Source organism: Lampetra planeri, chromosome 5 (assembly GCF_965212315.1).
Source record: "Lampetra planeri chromosome 5, kcLamPlan1.2.h2, whole genome shotgun sequence".
In the NCBI taxonomy this organism is placed as follows: Eukaryota; Metazoa; Chordata; class Hyperoartia; order Petromyzontiformes; family Petromyzontidae; genus Lampetra; species Lampetra planeri.
This window is the reverse complement of record NC_136111.1, coordinates 19,583,763-19,601,898: the sequence shown is the minus strand read 5'-3', so window position 1 is coordinate 19,601,898 and position 18,136 is coordinate 19,583,763. Positions and strand designations below refer to the sequence as shown.

General features: G+C 49.5%; 1 protein-coding gene across 1 annotated transcript in view; it reads right to left on the bottom strand.

Annotated features, from left to right (window-relative positions):
* LOC144719114 (roundabout homolog 1-like) overlaps positions 1-18,136 on the bottom strand; it is a 151,506-nt gene that overhangs the window by 2,431 nt on the left and 130,939 nt on the right. Inside the window, exons 18-28 of the mRNA XM_078594957.1 lie at positions 15,081-15,257; positions 14,665-14,691; positions 14,376-14,421; positions 13,219-13,325; positions 11,845-12,002; positions 11,018-11,198; positions 7,827-7,931; positions 5,497-5,644; positions 3,411-3,695; positions 2,348-2,970; positions 1,088-1,241 (exon numbers count right to left, since the gene is read on the bottom strand). Coding sequence (XP_078451083.1) covers positions 1,105-1,241; positions 2,348-2,970; positions 3,411-3,695; positions 5,497-5,644; positions 7,827-7,931; positions 11,018-11,198; positions 11,845-12,002; positions 13,219-13,325; positions 14,376-14,421; positions 14,665-14,691; positions 15,081-15,257 — 1,994 coding nt within the window. The 3' untranslated portion in view covers positions 1,088-1,104. The remainder of the gene's footprint in view (positions 1-1,087; positions 1,242-2,347; positions 2,971-3,410; positions 3,696-5,496; positions 5,645-7,826; positions 7,932-11,017; positions 11,199-11,844; positions 12,003-13,218; positions 13,326-14,375; positions 14,422-14,664; positions 14,692-15,080; positions 15,258-18,136) is intronic.

Sequence of the window (18,136 nt, the reverse complement as noted above, 5' to 3'; positions counted from 1 at the left end):
TTTTCATTGATTTTACCCGAAATAAACTCTGTCACTTATGATTGCAAGTTGTTGTGAGTCAGTGACTGCTTTAGTGTTAAAATATGGTGCTGTATTTTTAGGATGGTGTGTTTATAATATCATTTTATGTAGATATCCACATTTCTTTATATTTTTCTTCTGCAGTTTTTATTAAAAATGCAATATTTGATATCTCAAAAACCTGATGTGATAGACAAAAACTGATGCCAGATTTGGAATCAGCACCCCAACATTACCTTGAAACCGTTGGAATACCTTATGCCAGAAAAAGTGTGTTGACCAGTGGAATGAGTGGAATGATCCATAGCAAATTATAATAATGATGAGTGTTTGGAATGATCCATAGTCAATAGGAAAATATATTATTTATATAATTCAGGCATCAAATAGTTTCAAACTTAACACAAGTGCTTTGAAAATTAACTTAGTCAACTTTCAATTAAGTTGTTGAACAATTTATTCATCAAGCCAACCTTAAAAATGGTGGAAGTCCAATGAAAAGGCATAAACCAAAATATGTTCATCAACAGGGTGGAGCGGTGGTGCAGAGGGACAGTGGCGAGTACACTCTGCTAAGAAGAACCCGTCGTCCCGAATCAAAATCAGTGGTGAGTGGACGCTCCCCTTCGCGAACCCGTGCTGACCAGCAAGTATCGTCGAACAACAACAACGGCCGACACGGCGTGGGGAGGCCTTCTTGCAGCAGCAGATTGGCAAAAGGACTGTAAAATATTACAGTTAACATATTCTTAGGTTTTTTCGGTAAAGTCACGTAGGTAAAACATCAAAATTAATAAAAATAACACAAGTCTCCGTCATCAGGTGGGACCGTCACAGCCGGTCCCACCTGATGACGGAGACTTGTGTTGCCTCCGAAACGTCGTGATTTTTATTTTATTTTTATTAATTTTGATGTTTTACCTACGTGACTTTACCGAAAAAACCTAAGAATATGAATCCTTGCAGTCACGAAAGCTTCAAATCTAGAATTACAGTTAACCTCGTTGATATCTCAATAAACCAAATACAAAAAAATCCCGTCGAACATCGTGGGGGCTGCCCTCACCGGCCAAGGTGTGGGGCCTAACACTTGATGCCGGCGCTGACGGTCCCCGTGGGGTCACCTGACCTCCGCTCGGGTCCCAAGCTCGCGGCTCCGGCTCCGGGCAGCGCTCGGCTTCCTGTCGCCGGGAAGTGCGGGCGGCTGTACAGCGCAAAATCTGGGGGGAGGGGGGTCAGTTTTATTCACACATACCAGAGAGAGATAGAGAACGACGCAACCATGATTAGTCATCAGTGAGCCATCAGGCAAGGCCTCCCAAGTTTTTTTAGATTTACAGCGGTCGCCAGACACTAAAACTGATTGACTCTTTCACCAGGGGCATGAACATCATTCTCATGGCCGTCCTTAAGCTTCAGCAAAACCTTTCCACGATGGACGCCCTGTGCACAATGGGGGCGCGCTGAGAAATCTACCAGACACGTCGAGAGAATTCTTTATCTCATTGCTCACACCGGAGATTAAATGGAGGGAAAATTCGTCCGGAATTGTGTGTAAGCTTTATTATGGAGACATTCATCTTTCTTTCGTTCTCCCCCATCTTCCTCTTTCTTCGTCTTCTTGAAAGTGTTATTCATCTTCCTTTCAAGTGAAAAGGCGAGCAAACGGGAGTGTGACTGTAAGCGACGTGACAGTCTGACAGGTGCCAGAGAGACACACTGACATTTTACGCACCAATGGGTTTTATGCCACAGAGTCTCACAGCACCCCTTCCTGTTTATTGGGCTCCACCTGCCCATGTTTTTGGCACAGGGTCTTGAAAATTATATTTTCAAAAACGTTATAATTTTTTGGTGAAATGGAAAAAAAATTACGACTCCTTTTTTTTGTTGAACATGTGTTCCTCATGCACAGCTGTGTACAGCGGGCAAAGTGTGAGCCTCTTCCTAATGTGCAAGGGCGTATGCATGCGCACGTACACACATGCGCACGTGCGCACTCATAAAAGTGTAGTCAGTTGCAGACATATGGGGAGCCGCAAATGTGTGTTCGTTGCCACTGCTGCAGTTATAGCTGCCACGGGGGACGTTTATAAAATGAAATGAAAACATTAATGGAAATCAAATTCAAGGTTACTGGCAAGGAGACACCGTAGGCACACCTGCCGCTTGTGTCACCTTCACGGGACCAGAACAACAAGCGGCCCTTTTTAAAAATACTCCACGGCAATTCGTTTTTCCAAAAAAGCAACGGCAGCGTTGTTTTGTAACATTCCATGCGTTTTGGCAGGGGTGGATAGGGGTGGGGGTGGGGGGCAGTCAGTACCTTCCGTATAGGATGCAACCTGCTGCTGCTGCTGCTGCACGCCAGCTCCGGGCTGCACAACGCCCATCGCAGCCGCCTGTGCGGCCTGCGCCACGGCGTGCTGGTGGTGCAGCTTGAGTCCCGCGCTCTCCGCGGCGGCCGCAATCGCGTCGGCGAAGTCGGCGTCCACGCGGAACGAGCTCTCGCTCGAGCCTCCGTCGCTGGAGGCCCCACCGGTGCCCGTGCCGCCCGCTCCGCCGACCCCGCCGACCCCGCCGACCCCACCGCCATCGCTCGAGCCGCCGCCGTCTTCATCGTCACCGTCGCCCTCAGACGCGGAACCCCAGCCGTTGAGCATGGACCCTGCCAGGGAGCTCTCGGGGTCGCCCAGGCTGGACACCGACGTGTGTTCCAGGCTCAGCAGCAGCTTCTTGGCATCAAATCGGGCGGCCCCAACGGTGCCCGCCTTGGGATACACGCTTACGGTCCCTGCCGACACCACTGCCACAGCCGCCTCTTCCTCCTCTTCCTCCTCTTCCGCCGGTTCCGTTTCCAGATCGGAGGGCATCGGGCCCGTGATGTATCCATACAGGCATGGCGGTGAAGGGGACCTTGCGGAGAGCAGTGGGCGTCCTGGGTAGTGCCTACAAAACAACAAAAAATTGCAGGAAAAACTGAAAAAAAGCATAAGAATGAAGCAATACAAGTGTCGCTTTTTTATTTTATCCCAGCATGCCAGTGTGAAGATATATCTATGGGACCTATATATCTATACCTGTATCCAAGTATGAAAAATTAAAATAGGTTTTACCATTTATGGCAATAAAACAGGTGTTAAGAGGTTGATTCCTTGTAAAAAAGTATATATTTGGTGTTAGAACATCTTAACACCTATTTCATTCTTGAGTTGAAGCTTTCGTGACTGCAAGGATTCATACTCTTTGGGGGTTTTTTTCGGTAAAGTCACGTAGGTAAAAAAATCTAATCAAATAAATGAAAACAACTGAATTAAATCACGACGTTTCGGGCGCAGTGTGAAGACTGTTGTTGTTGTTGTTTTTGCTAGGTCATGCCACCAGCTCACCGCGCGGCCCTCTCTAGCGCCGCCCTCTTTCTTCTGCCGGGCGGCTCATGGCTGTGCGCCTGGATCATGGGCCTGCGCTCCTCAGGGCTGGCGGGCGAGCAGGGGGCCGTCGACTGCAGGCTGTACGACGCGTGCGCGTACTGCTGGGGCCCACGCGCCTTCCCCTCATCAACCACCAGGTCGTCCTCTTCGTCCGCCTCCTCGTCATCCTCATCGTGCTCCTCCTCGTTCTGCTGCAGGTATTCGTACACCCGCTCGGGCGGGTACCCGCTGCCTTCGTCCACTCTGAAATAGCACCCCAAAAGGGGCAAAGGCGGCGCACGACCACGATACTCGTCAGTTTCGCCTCTTGATCGTGACCGCCTTTTGAAACTCGTCAACATATAATCTCCATCAAGACAGCGTTGTTCAGATGCTTTGGGTATGGGGAATGCGATGCCATTCCGACCGTTAGCAGCTGCGAACATTTCGAGTTTGCCACAGGGTGGGCGGACGCACGAAACGGCGGCGGAGAAGCAAGTTCCCCAGCGACAACAGTGTCCAGACCTGTTTCGTTAGCAAGCGCAAGCGCTGTAAAAATGATACTGCCACGTTCTAGCCACCCGTCGCCATTGTTTATTATGAGAAGCCACATGGAACCTGCATGAGGGGGAAACTTGAGAAATCTGAGAAAAACGAGGGCGGACACCAACCACCCTCCTGCCCTCAAATCAGCCGAGCTCTGAACCGAACTTCACTTCAGATTACTTTCAAAGCTGTTCTGACTTTCGTTATTTTTTATTATTATTATTAAAGTCCAGCATTGCTCTTTCATGATTTTCTCTTCTCTATTTTTTTTTTTAAAACGTCCTCACACAGGTTTTATTCACTGTTCACTTCACGTGTGCTCAAGCGTACGCCAGGTCGACCCCGGCCTTAAATGAGCACCTGGAACGGTGTATAAAAATCAGCACTGGGGAGACAAAGGTGGCCGGGCGTGGTGCTGGCCCACCCACCCCTTCATGTGCTGTGCTGGCCTTAATAGGAGCTTGCGAACCGCACTTGCCCCAACAGCCTGTTAAAGGCTACACGAGGAATAGTTGTCTTTGTGTGCACCAGAAGCACTCCGCATCTCAAGCTTGCCTCGTTCTCCCCTAGGTGGACTCGGGGTCTAAATTTGAGTACTTCGAGCGGCGATGTGATCATACACGGGGGAGACAAAGACAGCTGTGCATTGATGGCGCTATCCACACCACTCGCTCGTATGCCACGCCGGCCTTAACAGGTGCTAGCCAGCTGTACAAGCCACGGTATTCCACAGGGCAAAACAGGGGTTGGCGGGGTGGGGGGGATCTTCATATTTGTCCGTGTATTTTCTCTCTTTCTCTCGTATACATTTTTCCCACTTGTATATTGCCCAAGTGAAAGCAAATGAGGTGTGAGAGCAGAAGCGAACTGGGCAATTCTCAACGAGCAAGATAGGAGCGAAGAGATCGTACTCCCAAGAAGCTTTCTTTTTAATTTGTGCGACTGTGTGGGGTTTTCACGGCCGTGCCGCGAGTGGTTGCGCCGCACAGCTCTCTCCATGTGCTGGGTCCTTCTTCAAGAACCGAATACAGATCATGAGAGCTGCCTTTAATTTACACAATCGGAATATTTATTTATTCTGGAGAAATCCGATGAGCTATGAAGCTCTTTAGAGGCGGGTCATAAAGTTACAATAATACAAAACCTCCCCGTCCCTTTCTTTCCCCCAGTATGTTAATTATCTTTCCGCTTACCCTTTTCCACTCCCTGTATAAACATTCATGTCCCCCCCCCCACCCGCTCGTGGTGCCCACCTGGGTGGGGCAGTGAGCCCACCTCTCCCCCCTTCACTCGGCCCTGTCGCATCAAACTCAGGGCTGCTGTTTGGGGAATTTCTGTTCCCCCCCCCTTCGTTCGGCGACCGACGTTTACTTCGTAACGGGCTCGCGTTCAGTTGTCACAAGCACAATGAAAATAAACAACACAAAAATACGATAGGATTGCAAGCTATAGGAAAGGTAATCGGTACAAAGTAATGGCCGAGTGGCCTAGTGGCCACTTGGAGAGTCACCGCGCTCACCGCTCGTGCTCTGCCTGAGCCGCTCGCCCCGCGCTGCCCAGCTCAGCCGGCGGGAGAGCGGGCGGGGGCGGGAGAGGCTCGGCAACTCCCGGCACCGCCTGCCTCCCCGTCTTGGGTGTCCGCGCGTTCTTCCTCTTCCCCGAGTGCGCTGCCGGGACAAGCAAACACACGCACGCACGCACGTGCACGCACGACGCCATGTGACTTCCTCCGTTCGTGTGGCTGCGATTTCTCTTCTGCGATGTTTGCAGATTTCTGGATGGTCAGGAATAACTTTCGCCTGTGGCTGATTCTCCCAAAATGCACTTGATCTTGTTAGATCTTAAGAGCTAAGCAGCTTTGAGCCTGAACAGTGCTTTGATGGGTGACCCGCACATGCACCGGGTTGCTGCAGGGCTACCTGCTCGCCAGCTGAGCGCACTGCAGAAACATCCGTCGTTGTTGTGTATTTTCTATGCTCCCCGGTCTATGCTGCCCACCTTCATGAACCCGCACTGACCAGCATGCTGAGGGATGGTCAAATAACCCCCATTACCTGTAAGGCATGGGGAGGTCATCATCCAGCAGTGGATTGACCCAAACGGCGGTCTGATCGTGGTACTCCTTAAAGTCTCCATACAAACTTCACCTTCTCTGTTTAGCACGTAGGCTTTCGCAACCAATATCATCCATAATAGAGGTTTTTGGGTTAGATCGCGTAAATATCTAAATGTTGTGTCGTTAAAACCCGCCACCACCCGACACAGCCAACTAGTAAGGGTTGTCACGTCAACAGAACGTGGCCAATTCGTCACTAGTACAGCACTAGTGTGTAGTGTATAGTGTTTTGTATAGTGTAGTGTGTAGTGTAGTGTACAGTGTAGTGTATAGTGTAGTGTATAGTGTAGTGTACTAGTACAGCACACCGGTGTGTAGTGTATAGTGTAGTGTATAGTGTAGTGTATAGTAGTGTATAGTGTAGTGTATAGTGTAGTGTATACTAGTGTAGTGTATAGTGTAGTATACTAGTACAGCACTAGTGTGTAGTGTAGTGTATAGTGTAGTATACTAGTACAGCACACCGGTGTGTTGGAAAGCAAAGCCACAACATTTACAATCTGAGTACGACGTTTCGCAAGTAAATACAATTAGCTTCATCAGGCGACAGCCAGATTTCTCCTCTACCTCACCAAAATTTAATTAATTAATCTAACTGAACAGGACTTCACTACTCGACTGAGGACCTTTATCCACTCCTCAACTCTTTCCATCGTCGTCGTCGTGCTCAACAATGAAAGATATATAAACTGGATATAGAGTCAATGTTTCGTTCTTCAAAGCTGAGGGCAGAGCTCGACAGCAGGAGATTGTGTTTGTTGATGAAGGTGAGGGCTAACCCACCTCAGCTAACCTCATCTAAATATAATTTAAATAAACATACACTTATTTTCTTGGTTCTTTCGGTAAAGTTACGTAGAACGGAAACAATGAAAATAATAAAATAAAACATAATAAAATAATTCTCACGACGTTTCGGCCACAACGCAAGCAGCCGTCATCAGACAGACCGTTTCGGCCAGAACGCAAGCAGCCGTCATCAGGTGAAGACCAGGTCTGTCTGATGATGGCTGCTTGCGTTGTGGCCAAAACGTCGTGAGAATTATTTTATTATGTTTTATTTTATTATTTTTATTGTTTCCATTCTACGTGACTTTACCGAAAGAACCAAGAAGATGAATCCCTGCAGTCACGAAAGCTTTAAATCGAAATTTATACACTTATTTATGAGCAAAGACTGATTTTTATCTAAATAATTATCTATATCCTTTACCCACAATAACCTGCGGCTGTGCACGCAGAGTTTCTAGACAGCGCTGATGGCTCCAGCCTCTGTAACACCTGGTCACATGACAGCATTGGTTAAACAGGCCTGCTCCCACTGATGAGACCCAACACATTGAACCAGATTATTTTCCTGCTTAAACAAATCTTGTTTTAAAACATTAGTCCGGAAGACCTATTGGTTGATGGCGAAAATAAAAATATGCGGGACTGACTTTTGTCCACGATTTCCTGTTTGACCTCAACGGGGTCATCGTTGTGACTCGTGAACGCTCGTGCAGAGTGTGGTGTTTGCGGGTAGAAGAAAGGAGGGAGTGGATTGGACGAAGAGGTGGCAGCTTGAGCCATGGACCTGACCTTGGAGAGAGAACTTCAGAGTGCGCAAAGAGAAATAACGAGACGCGAAGCTGTGCTGCTCACGCCCCCGCGGCCACACGACGTTGGACGCGCAGCTCTCTCGGCCTCGTCCACGAAGCGGCCCAGCCTGCCCCCCGTCACCGCCGTCTCACCTGATGAGCTGCTGCGCTCGGAGCTGGCGTGGGAGCCCATGGTGCTCTGCTCAGGGGTGCTGTGGTGGGCGACCGCCTCCCCCCGGCCGTCCGTCATCGCGAGTTCTAAAAGTGAAGGTTGGCGAGAGAAAGGGGTGGTGGCGGCGGGGGGGGGGGGGGTGAGATAGGGAGAGAACGAGAGAAAGGGGGCCAGAAGCCAGCGGGTCAAGAGGTCGTGAGGGGTGATGGCTTTTTTAAAAGTCAGGCAATGACGGGGGGGGACGGGCGGTGGGGGTGCGGGATGAAATCCGCGCACGGACTGCTGCAAGACAAAAGAGGTCTCTGGTTGTCGTTGGCAGTGAAGTGGTGAGGCTGGAGAGGGTACATATTTGCCTTCCTGTTAATGCCTACAAGAGTGGCTGGAAGGGGACATTACAGGCGGTGTTAATCCTAAAAGCAAATTATCAACCAGGAGGTTGTTGTTTTTTCTTCTTTCTTGTTCATAGGCCCATGTGGCAGCAAATCCCAGATCGACTTTGAGCCTTCAAGGACAAGTTAGGCCCAGTCACCGTCTGGTCCAAGTGTCTGCACGCTTTACCGTTAATCCGTCTTGTGCACACCCGCAAGCACGCATGCATGCACGCACGCATGCATGCACGCATGCATGCATGCACGCACGCACGCAAAACACGCGCGTACACAAGCTACTTATGGTCCTAATGACCTTGCGAACCTTCAGTACTCAAGCATAATTCTACCAAGCTGAATTCCACAGGGCACATACCAAGAACTACAGAGACCCACAGCCGCGTGAAAAAAAAAATTACCAACAGATTGTTCAGACAAACGCGTTTTTAGGTTTGACATGCACAAATACTGGACGCATGTCTGCGCACAACTACACAGATGCGCAAAAGGAATCACACTGCCGTCAATATATGAACACTCGTGACAAAAAAAGTTGGAGCACACCGGCGTTGTATTTTGACAGGCGCGACTTTATTGACCGCAGCAGAGCGATCAAGGTCACCATCCTGCCATTGTAGTGGGTGGCAGAATGTCAGACTTCAGGCTACGATCTCATCATTGCAGTCGAGACCTCTCACTCGTTGAATAAAAGGTCGAATCGGTGTACCCCAACTCGTGTCAAGTGAGCCAACGCATACCTGGACTCGTGCGTATGTTCGTGTCACAGTCTTATATATCTCCCCCAAAGGGAGGGTAAGCTAAGAAAGCGAAAAAGGAAAACGCATAATTTATTTCCATTCTAAAAGAGACTCACTTAGTTGCAATAACAGCACACAAACATCGCTTCTCGACGGCACTGTGCACACAAACCAACCGACAAAGCTGTCAGCACCCACGAACGTAAACAAACACGCCTAACCACCCCCCACACTAGCCCGCACGCGCGCTCACACACACGGAAGTCGCACTTCCACACCTTGCCGCCACTGAACTGCGCTCCCATTGTGAGCACGCGAACGCAGCCGGCACGGCGGTGGCTCCCAAGAGGGCCCGCTCTCGCGAGCAAGCGGGCGCCAGCCAGCCAGCCACACGCCACATGCTCCACGTCGGAAATCCTTCACACGCCACCCCCAGCATTGCCGCATTGCTCACTTGTGGCATCAGACTGACGAAGCTATTAAGAGGTGCACTGCGCCATAACACTCTGGGGTTTGCCATTGTGAGGAGGCGCGCGATCTGTGTGTGTGTGGCATGATAAGCTGGGAGTTAGAGTTAATGAGTAACAATATGTGCCCATATCCAGGTGACATTCACACCTGTGGCTCAACCAGAGCTATAATAGCATGTGTCCATTCGATACCGTTAAGTCAAAATTAAAGGCCCCTCACTCATCCCGTCCTGATCTCAATGGACAGAGAGAACGGCCCATAAATGATCTGATTAACAGTGACTGGTGTTCGGGAACAGAATAAATATCCAACGTTCGCTACAAGGGCTCCGGTGAGCCGATGTACCGAATTCCGGTGCTGCGGTGGAACGGGTCACCTTGGCAAGTGGCAATTCTCCGCGTGGGAGCAGAGGACACAGCTGCTCTGTACCTCTCCGCCACTGCTGCTACTGCATGAGAAAGAAAAAAATCCCACCGCTCCGGGCCGCCCCATGGAGGGGAGATTTCAGGCAGAGAGTTTAACCGTTCGAGAGGCAAAAGCTGCGACCCTCCGTGAAATTTAGAAATTGAGTCACGGCTACCGATTCTGTAAATTCTCTACGAGAGTCATTAAAACGTGGCTCACCTTACACAGACGTTGCTAAATATCAGTATTGCCTCGTGTCGCGCTGTACACTTGTAAAACAGCAACTTAGGGGTGGAGGTTGTTGGATCACACAGAGATGGGATCGTCGTGCGTGAGGTGCACACTTACTGGGTGACGTGAAATAAGTTGATGCCTGCAAGAGGAAGTGTGGCAAGGGGGTTCATTAACCCATCTGTGTAGCCTCTTAGTGCCATCACCACGTATGCATTGGCTTTCTCTGGGAACATATATTTCCTTCACTCACAAAATTACCCAAAAACCAATTAGCCAAATATTTAGAGCAATAACCCTCTGGATTCTTGGACAGCCAGTGAGGATTTATTGATTAATTGAAAAATCTAAGTCGCGTTTGTGTAAAGGAACATGGAACACTACTCATTTCTTATTTACAGCCCAGAGCCTGCAATGCGAATTCCATATTGCAATGATGGGTAAGTTAATCAGTTTTGACCCCCATTGTTGCTGTCCCCCAAAGTTCTACTTATTTTATGTGCCTATAATGGAGGTAAGATGGGCTGAGCTCACTCCCAACTGGGATTTCTTATGGTGAGGCATGTGCCCCAATCACAGAGCCACCCAGCTGGTGGGTAACTACTATTCCTGGAATGATACCAATGACCGAATCACCTGGAATGCACCCTGTCCGTTGAGGCCTTGCAAGCTAAACAAGGTTGATTGTGCTTGGATATACAGGCATAAACACAGACGTTGTTATAGGCTGCTGTGGGGCTCAGCTGGCAACAGAGGGCAGTGCAGCAAATACCGTTGCTGTACTGTACTTCTGTGGTCCGACGTCTACGCTGCCCATTTTCACCAACCCACAGTGACTCACGTGTGAGCACCCCGCCCCCAGAGGCCCACACAGCTTGGGGAAGACTCTCATCCAGCAGTTGATTGATGCAACGATAAGCACAGTCACAGTTCCCTCACCGTTGTTGAGCTTGGTGACTTCGATCATGTGGTTCTTGGTGCCAGGCAAGCCGTCCGCGCGTGGCAGGAAGGGCTGCTTGTGCGTGCGCTTGTCCGTGACGCGCGCCGTGCTGCTCATGTTGTTGCACAGCGCCGCCTGCGCCGGCGGGGAGGCCGCATATGCCGACGTCTTGCCCAGGACCTGCAGAGTGAATGACAATCGCAACGCAAAAGCCAGACCGTCAGTCAACAGCCGAGTGGGCGAGTGGAGAGATTGGCAGCTGGGTGGGCAGGGTGGGCGAGTGTATGCAGCAGTCCTACTGGACATCTCTGAAAACCACTGAGCATCTGTGAAAAAGAGATCCATTGCTCATCAAATTTTTCCAAGATAGATAAAGATTCTGATTCCGATATTGTTATTTCCCCAAATGTTATCCCAATTGCACGGCATCGCACAATGAGATTAAATATCGGATCTCTCGCAAAGCAGTCCCTTCATGTTCCAGAACGACCCACGGAAGTGGATATTACAGAACTGCTTCTGAGATCCCTTCAAGTGACCTCTGGTTCACGCAACAGTGGGGCTGCACTTTTCCACCAAGGCTGGCCAAATTACAATTCGCTCAGTGGGCCTTATCTGGTAAGATAAAAAATAGTTTTTTAAAAAATTGTCGTTACATTTTACACTGGCTGAAATCTCAGCTTCTGAAACTTGAAACACAAGAAAAAAAGATGCATTTGTAAAACGACGAGAAAAACCGAGCCGATTTTGCACGTAGCACGAGTGCGAAGGAACAATAAAAAAAAACGCGCAGATGTGCGAGCTCCACTGGGGTGGCCTCTGGCACCTGGCACTCTTTGATTCTGGGCCCCGGGAAGTTCTGGGTGCCGCTCAGCTGGTGGGCTGGCTCCACCTCGCGATACACGGGTGTCTCCGGGGTGCGAGGTCGGTGCAGGTTCGTCTCCTTCTGCTCCAGCTGGTTCCGGAACGGGCTCAGGTGGTCGGCTTAACGGCACGAGCAGCGATGACGTCGATGTGGGAAGAGAGGGTGGACGAGGAGTGGGGGGGGGTGGAGGTGTTTAGTCAGCACTAAAGAGATGTCAGCCACTTGATGGTAAGTAATGGGGCCCTCTCTGCCATTATCTCTTTTTCATTACCACTTTGTACAATGTTTGCCAATTTTTTGGGGGTAATAATTTATGACCGTGTCCCAGCAAGACCCCCAGGAAATGTAAATGTTGCTCTTGTCAATTAATAAACAATTTCTCATTCAGTGGTTCATTTCAAAAATTGATTTTCAAAGTGCACACATTACGGTGAAAAGAGCAACCAAAAAAAGGGACTCGTGGTGACTGCAAAAGAATCCAAAATGTGTGCATCTATCGTGGGACCTTTTTTCCAGTATCAAAGTATGAAATATAAGAATCGGTTTTATCCTCTCTGGCAATAAAAAAAGGTGTTAAGCGGTTCAAACACCAAATAGATATCTTTTGCAAAGAATCAAGTTTGTATTAGCCAGTGACACTGGTGAGACTAGGCCATAAAGAAGGCCATCTCTGATGTAGGCCAATCAGTTTCAAAGACATTGCATATATTATCAGAGCATGTTTGTTTGCATGTTCGTGTGGCTAATACAGACTTTCCTTGAAAAATGTAACTATTTGGTGTTTGAACATCTGAACACCTTGTTTTATTGCCAGAAAGGAATAAACCTATTCTTATTTTTCATCCGTGCATCTGCAGGAAAGCCCTTTCTGCATTTGGTTCTTTGTTGGTCACCACACTCATAAGACATTCAATAATTTACCATGTGATTGCTGGCCAAATTACATGTTTTTCTAAAGATTTGAGAGTAGCTACAATGCAGTCAAGCCAACATACATAAAACATAGCATTATCCATTCACAATGCTTGACTAAATATGCACACTTGTCATATTCTAGGTGATAAATAAACACATTTCTTAAATTCTACTAACACGTACTGTATATTCAATGATTGAGATAAACCCTAACCCAGACCGCTCTTACAAGAGATGCATTGTGTTCTCAGGTAGCCGCAAGCAAAGCATGACAAGTTGACAAAAATAACAAACAGACAATTACAGGAGTAAACAAAGAGCGACCCACAACTTCACTCAAGCCACAATCTTGAACGGTCACATTTGCAACCTCCACCCCGCGCCTTCCCTCGGCAAGACACCTGCACTCAGCAACCGCACCTGGCCTGCAGTAGTCCGGGATTGCCTGGCTAGGCGAGTTCTGATTTAGTGCGGCGTTCTGCCACGGCTCCGTCCACGTCTGCCCCGGACCTCCGAAAGGCGGGTAACTGCACAAGCAGGCGGCAGCGCAAAGAGGGCAAAAAATGGGAAGGAAATCTGAGCCAGTTAAAAGAAAAGAAAAAATCCCATTACTCGCATGACCCCGCCATCATCCAAGAAAACTGCACAACCCCCGGGAAAGAGGGCAATGATGTTTGGGCAGCTGGGCAGCCTTATCAGTCAGTGTGCTAGCTACCAAGCCCGTTTGTACGAGGGTTGGCAGTCTGAGTCCTGTAAGCATTAGCAACTACAGCACGTCGTCCACCACAATATGAATTTTTTTTTTAAATAAATGAACAACGTAACATCAATTCTAATAGTTGGACATGTGTGGTAGTTTAGTTTTTCATTTGTCCAATTGTTAAATTAGCCATATTATGTTTAAAACTTTGGAGGATGTAAACCACTGCACACAAGGTACTGTAATTCTCGGTGGGTCTATCCAGCTTCATCGCATTGGGAATGAAAGGAAAATGTGCAAAAATAATGTTCATTTTGGGTTTTAACAATAGAAAAAAATGTGTAATCTTGATTTTTTTTTTCTCCTCAGTCAAAACTTGTGCTGTGGTGGCGGTGTGGGGGCTGATGCCGACGGAGAGCTGTGGGCGGTTACCGCCATGGCGCATCGTCATGGGAACACCAGCCCCACGGCCGTCCCAACATTTATCACCAGCGCATAAATGGAACAAGAATTTCATTTACAACATTTCCTACTTCTGGCCCAGACAACCTGGGGAAGGTGCTCACTCTGGGCCAAGGCTGTAATGGAGTGGCTGGCTCACGAGGAGTGGGTGACCGAGACTTTTTTCCAATATTTTTGTTTGTTGATTTTGGCAACATTTGAGCAGAATTTATTTGATGTTTTCGAGACAAAAGAAAAAAATATATAACAGTGTTGTGTCCTTAAATGCAGGACAAAAGAAAACCATTGCTATGTGCAAATAGCACGCATAATAGCACGCGTAATATTCACAAACTTGCGACGTTTTATGAACTTTTCATCAATGGTGCAATTTTTGTGTGTTTTTTTACGAGCACAAAAAAAAATGACCGCTTACCTCGCATTGCTCATCATGCTGGTGTCGTCCTTGGGGTTAAAGGTGACTAAGGGGACACACAAAAAAACCCACACTCACTGAAGAGAAACATTACAAAAAAATCAATTGAACAAGTGACACGTCGACACGGCCAAGCCAAGCGCAGCTGTCTCGCTCGCTGCCAAGCCAAAGCACCACAGGGTCAGAGGGCATGCTGGCAGGGTCACGGTGTGACATTCAGCAACAAAAGAGCCTCTCAAGTTTGCCAAGTTACGAAGGAAAGGGAAATGGATATTTTTGGTGACCTCACCTGTTGGAGTGAATGTGAAGGAAGGATCTGGCAAAAAAAGAAATGACAGACGTTAACATTAAAAGATAAGCTCTCAAATGCAAATAGTGAATTGCATGTGGTGAGAAACACCTCAGAAGCAATTCCGATATCATGCTTCGTTCACTGTAGCCTGTCAGTAGTCTTTCCGCTTTCATCATCAAAAGTGCAGCAAATGGCTTCGTGAAATCCATGCAAATGTCAACTCTGTGCACTTTTAAATCTGGATTGAAAACGCATTTTTCTTTGGAACCAATTTTTGTGTTCAGTCTGTTGACCTTCCTCCGCACCTCCGGTTAGCACAATTGGCTACGTACGGTGCGAAAGAAGTTCAACATACGTACGTACGTACAACTTAGGCTCAGCGCACTCTCGGTGACTTCATACGGCTGACGCACCTTTGGTGGCGCCCTGGTACGGATCGGGGCTGCTGCGCTTGCGGCAACAGCAGCAGTAGACAACGATGGAGATGACGATCGCGACAAGCAGGACCGGCACCACCACCACGACGATGAAGACCGGTGTCTTGACGAAGGTGTCGAACTGGCTGCTGCTGCTGCTGCTCGCCACCGGGGCTGCGGGTGACCGCGACACACACGGCAAAGAGGGGGGGGGGGTCAACCGCACCCGCCTCCTTTCATGCAAGCGCCCAGGGCCACCTTTCGCTCGTTGTCACTCAAACGACAAGGCCCTCTGCGTGATCACAGTCCCGCTGTCGACCGTCTTTCAGTCCGTCAGTCCTTTCATTTCGCGAGACAGGTGAGGTCCCATTCAGATACAATTACCTCCCTTTGTGACGGAAAGACCGAAGAGTTGAAATAAATGTTTGGTCTTTTTTTTTTTTTTACCTCCAGGTGGGAACCAGCATGGCCATACAAAGGAAGAAGAGGGATTTTTGTTGTTAATTCAGATACGGATAATTTTCAGAATTGGCATTTTGGACGTGACATTGGCAAACAATAGCCCTCTACTACGATTGACGTGTGGCGGTCTTTGGTGATCGCTTCACATCACACGGGAGTTGCTCTGACAATGTCCCCTGCAGCAGCACCACCACACGGCCGCATGGCAATCGCGCTCAGAGGCAGGTCACCCGACCGCCGCTCACCACCTCCTTCACAAATGTTCCCAGGAACCGAGTAGGTGCTGGTGCGTGAGCTCGTCATGCTGACTGTTAAAGATGCTGCCGCTGTTTTAGCAGAATACAGAAGCTAATAATTTAAGAATTAACCTTGAGCAAGAGCGGGCTAAGCGGCGCAGCAGTAGAAAACATGGCTTACGATTGCACACTCATGAGTACAAATCCAGGTCAACAGGGGTTGACTCAGCCCTCCATTCGTCTCTGGTTGATACAATTATTGCCGCTTAGTGGGGAAGTCAACAGTGGTGGTGTTGTTATGGAAAGACTCATCCCTGCCACAGGAATGCAGACTTTCCACCACTGGCTCAGAAGAGTACTGTCCACGTGTGCAAATAAGCAGAATAGCACTTTTCAACGAAGGTCATTACCTGAAATCTTAGTACTTTGTGAATTTGTTACGCAAAAAACGAGAGCTGAAGATGTAATTGGAGAGTATTTGCTTTTCTTATCAACCAGACTTCATTCCTCTTCTACTTACCTACCCGGTTTGCATATTTCAATTATCATTTGCTCAACCGCCAAACGCACATCGTGCAGAAAACGTCCTGCCCGTGCGGACGTGACGGCGCAGGAAAAGGAAAATGCGGATGCGGCCAGACAAGCGACCGCCGCCGATGCCATCGCCATTCCACACCGCCCACGGCGTGCCGCATTCTCATTCCCGGCGAATTTGGGCCCACAGCGATTCCGGATGAAACGTCGACGATAATGTCACGGCCGTAAATCGCAGCATCCCCGGTGACACGCGCGCGCACTGTGTACAAATTAACCCTTGCGTGAATATACGCAGTTTATATCCGATAGGAGAGCATGAAAGATAACGCTATCCCTAATCAAAATACGCCGCGGCATATCGAAAGCCCCACGCAAGTGCGTAATGAAAACGCCAGTATATTTATAGTGTATATGCACGTGTGTAACCTTCACAGCTAAATCACAGACGCTTCCTCACTCCCTCATCTGCCAACCCCCGACCCCAACCTCAACCCCAACTAAAATCCAATGAGTTCCTAGGCGCAGGGTTCAGGCCTCTCCGCTGACAGATCCCAGCGCAATTGCATTTTTTTACGTGACAGCGCGCGGGGAAGTCGGCTGGGACCTAGGCGGGCCGGCACATGTTGAGGCCCGCTGGAAGTGCGAGGAAGCAAAACAGCCAGGGCACTGGCCTCTACCTGCTGAGAAATCCCCAACCCCAGCTCTGCAGCCCACCGCTGCGCGACGCCCTCGCTGCCCTCGCGGCTTGGCGCCTGTTTGCGTTGGGCCGCCCCGAGCGGCCCCGTTTATTTTCGCAGAGAAAATCTCCGCGTCCGCGCGCTCGTGCGCTGTGTACGCACGGCCCGCGCGCACACGCACGCGTGGCCTACACATGTGGCACTCATTACGTCTCTCGCTCTTCCCGGGCACGCCCGTCGGGCAAAGAAACCAGCGCCGGCATGGCTCAGCGGGGCCATGCCGGCGCGTTTCCGCAACGGTGAAGAAGAAGAAGAGGCGCAGCCCTGCTGCTGCCCGCACACGCCACTGCCAGCGGAAGGGCCTCCACTAGAGGGAGCTCTAACAAGCCCACTGAGAGGGTATTTTGGCCTATTTTTCTAAGCTGCCCAGATGTCTTGGTAAGAGGCGGGAATACCTACACTTTACCCCACCACATGCGACCTGCCATTGTTTCGACTGCAAGGGGGAATCGAACCCCACAACCTCTGGATCGCAAATCAGCGCGATAACCATTACGCCCGGGGGGCACCATCCCCCCCGTCGTCGCAATGGTACGGCTGCCAAAAAATAACAACACACGATCCTCCCACCCCCTACTGTTTCCCTTCGACCCCGCTCATCCCCTCCGTTGTTTGGAGGGATCTGGGACGATTCAAAAGGCAAATGGATGACACGTTAGAAAACATCATCGGAGGGCTGATATATCTGCCCTTCGCCCCTTGAGCGGACCCCTGCGCGGGAGATGTCTGGCCAGGAAGTGACACGATTTAACCCGGCGCTGTTCCGCGGCTCAGGACCTCCTCACAGTCACTTTGGGGGTGGTTTTTTTTTGTTGCGCGAGTACGCCGCCCGGTAAGTAATGTCTCCCCAGTGTAAACCATCAGCGCTTAACTGTTATACATACGCCCGAGGAGGTCACTATAAATCCCCGGTGGATTCACAGCAAAACTTGACACCCGACATTTGCATTCTTCACATACATCCCGGGGTCTCCGAGCCGATCGCCCTTTGGGGACAAGGCGATGCATCTTCCGCCCGTGGGACCCCGGCAAGAGCGGCGCCACCTCTTCTCGCCGGGTCATTTTGTCGCACGGGTGAACG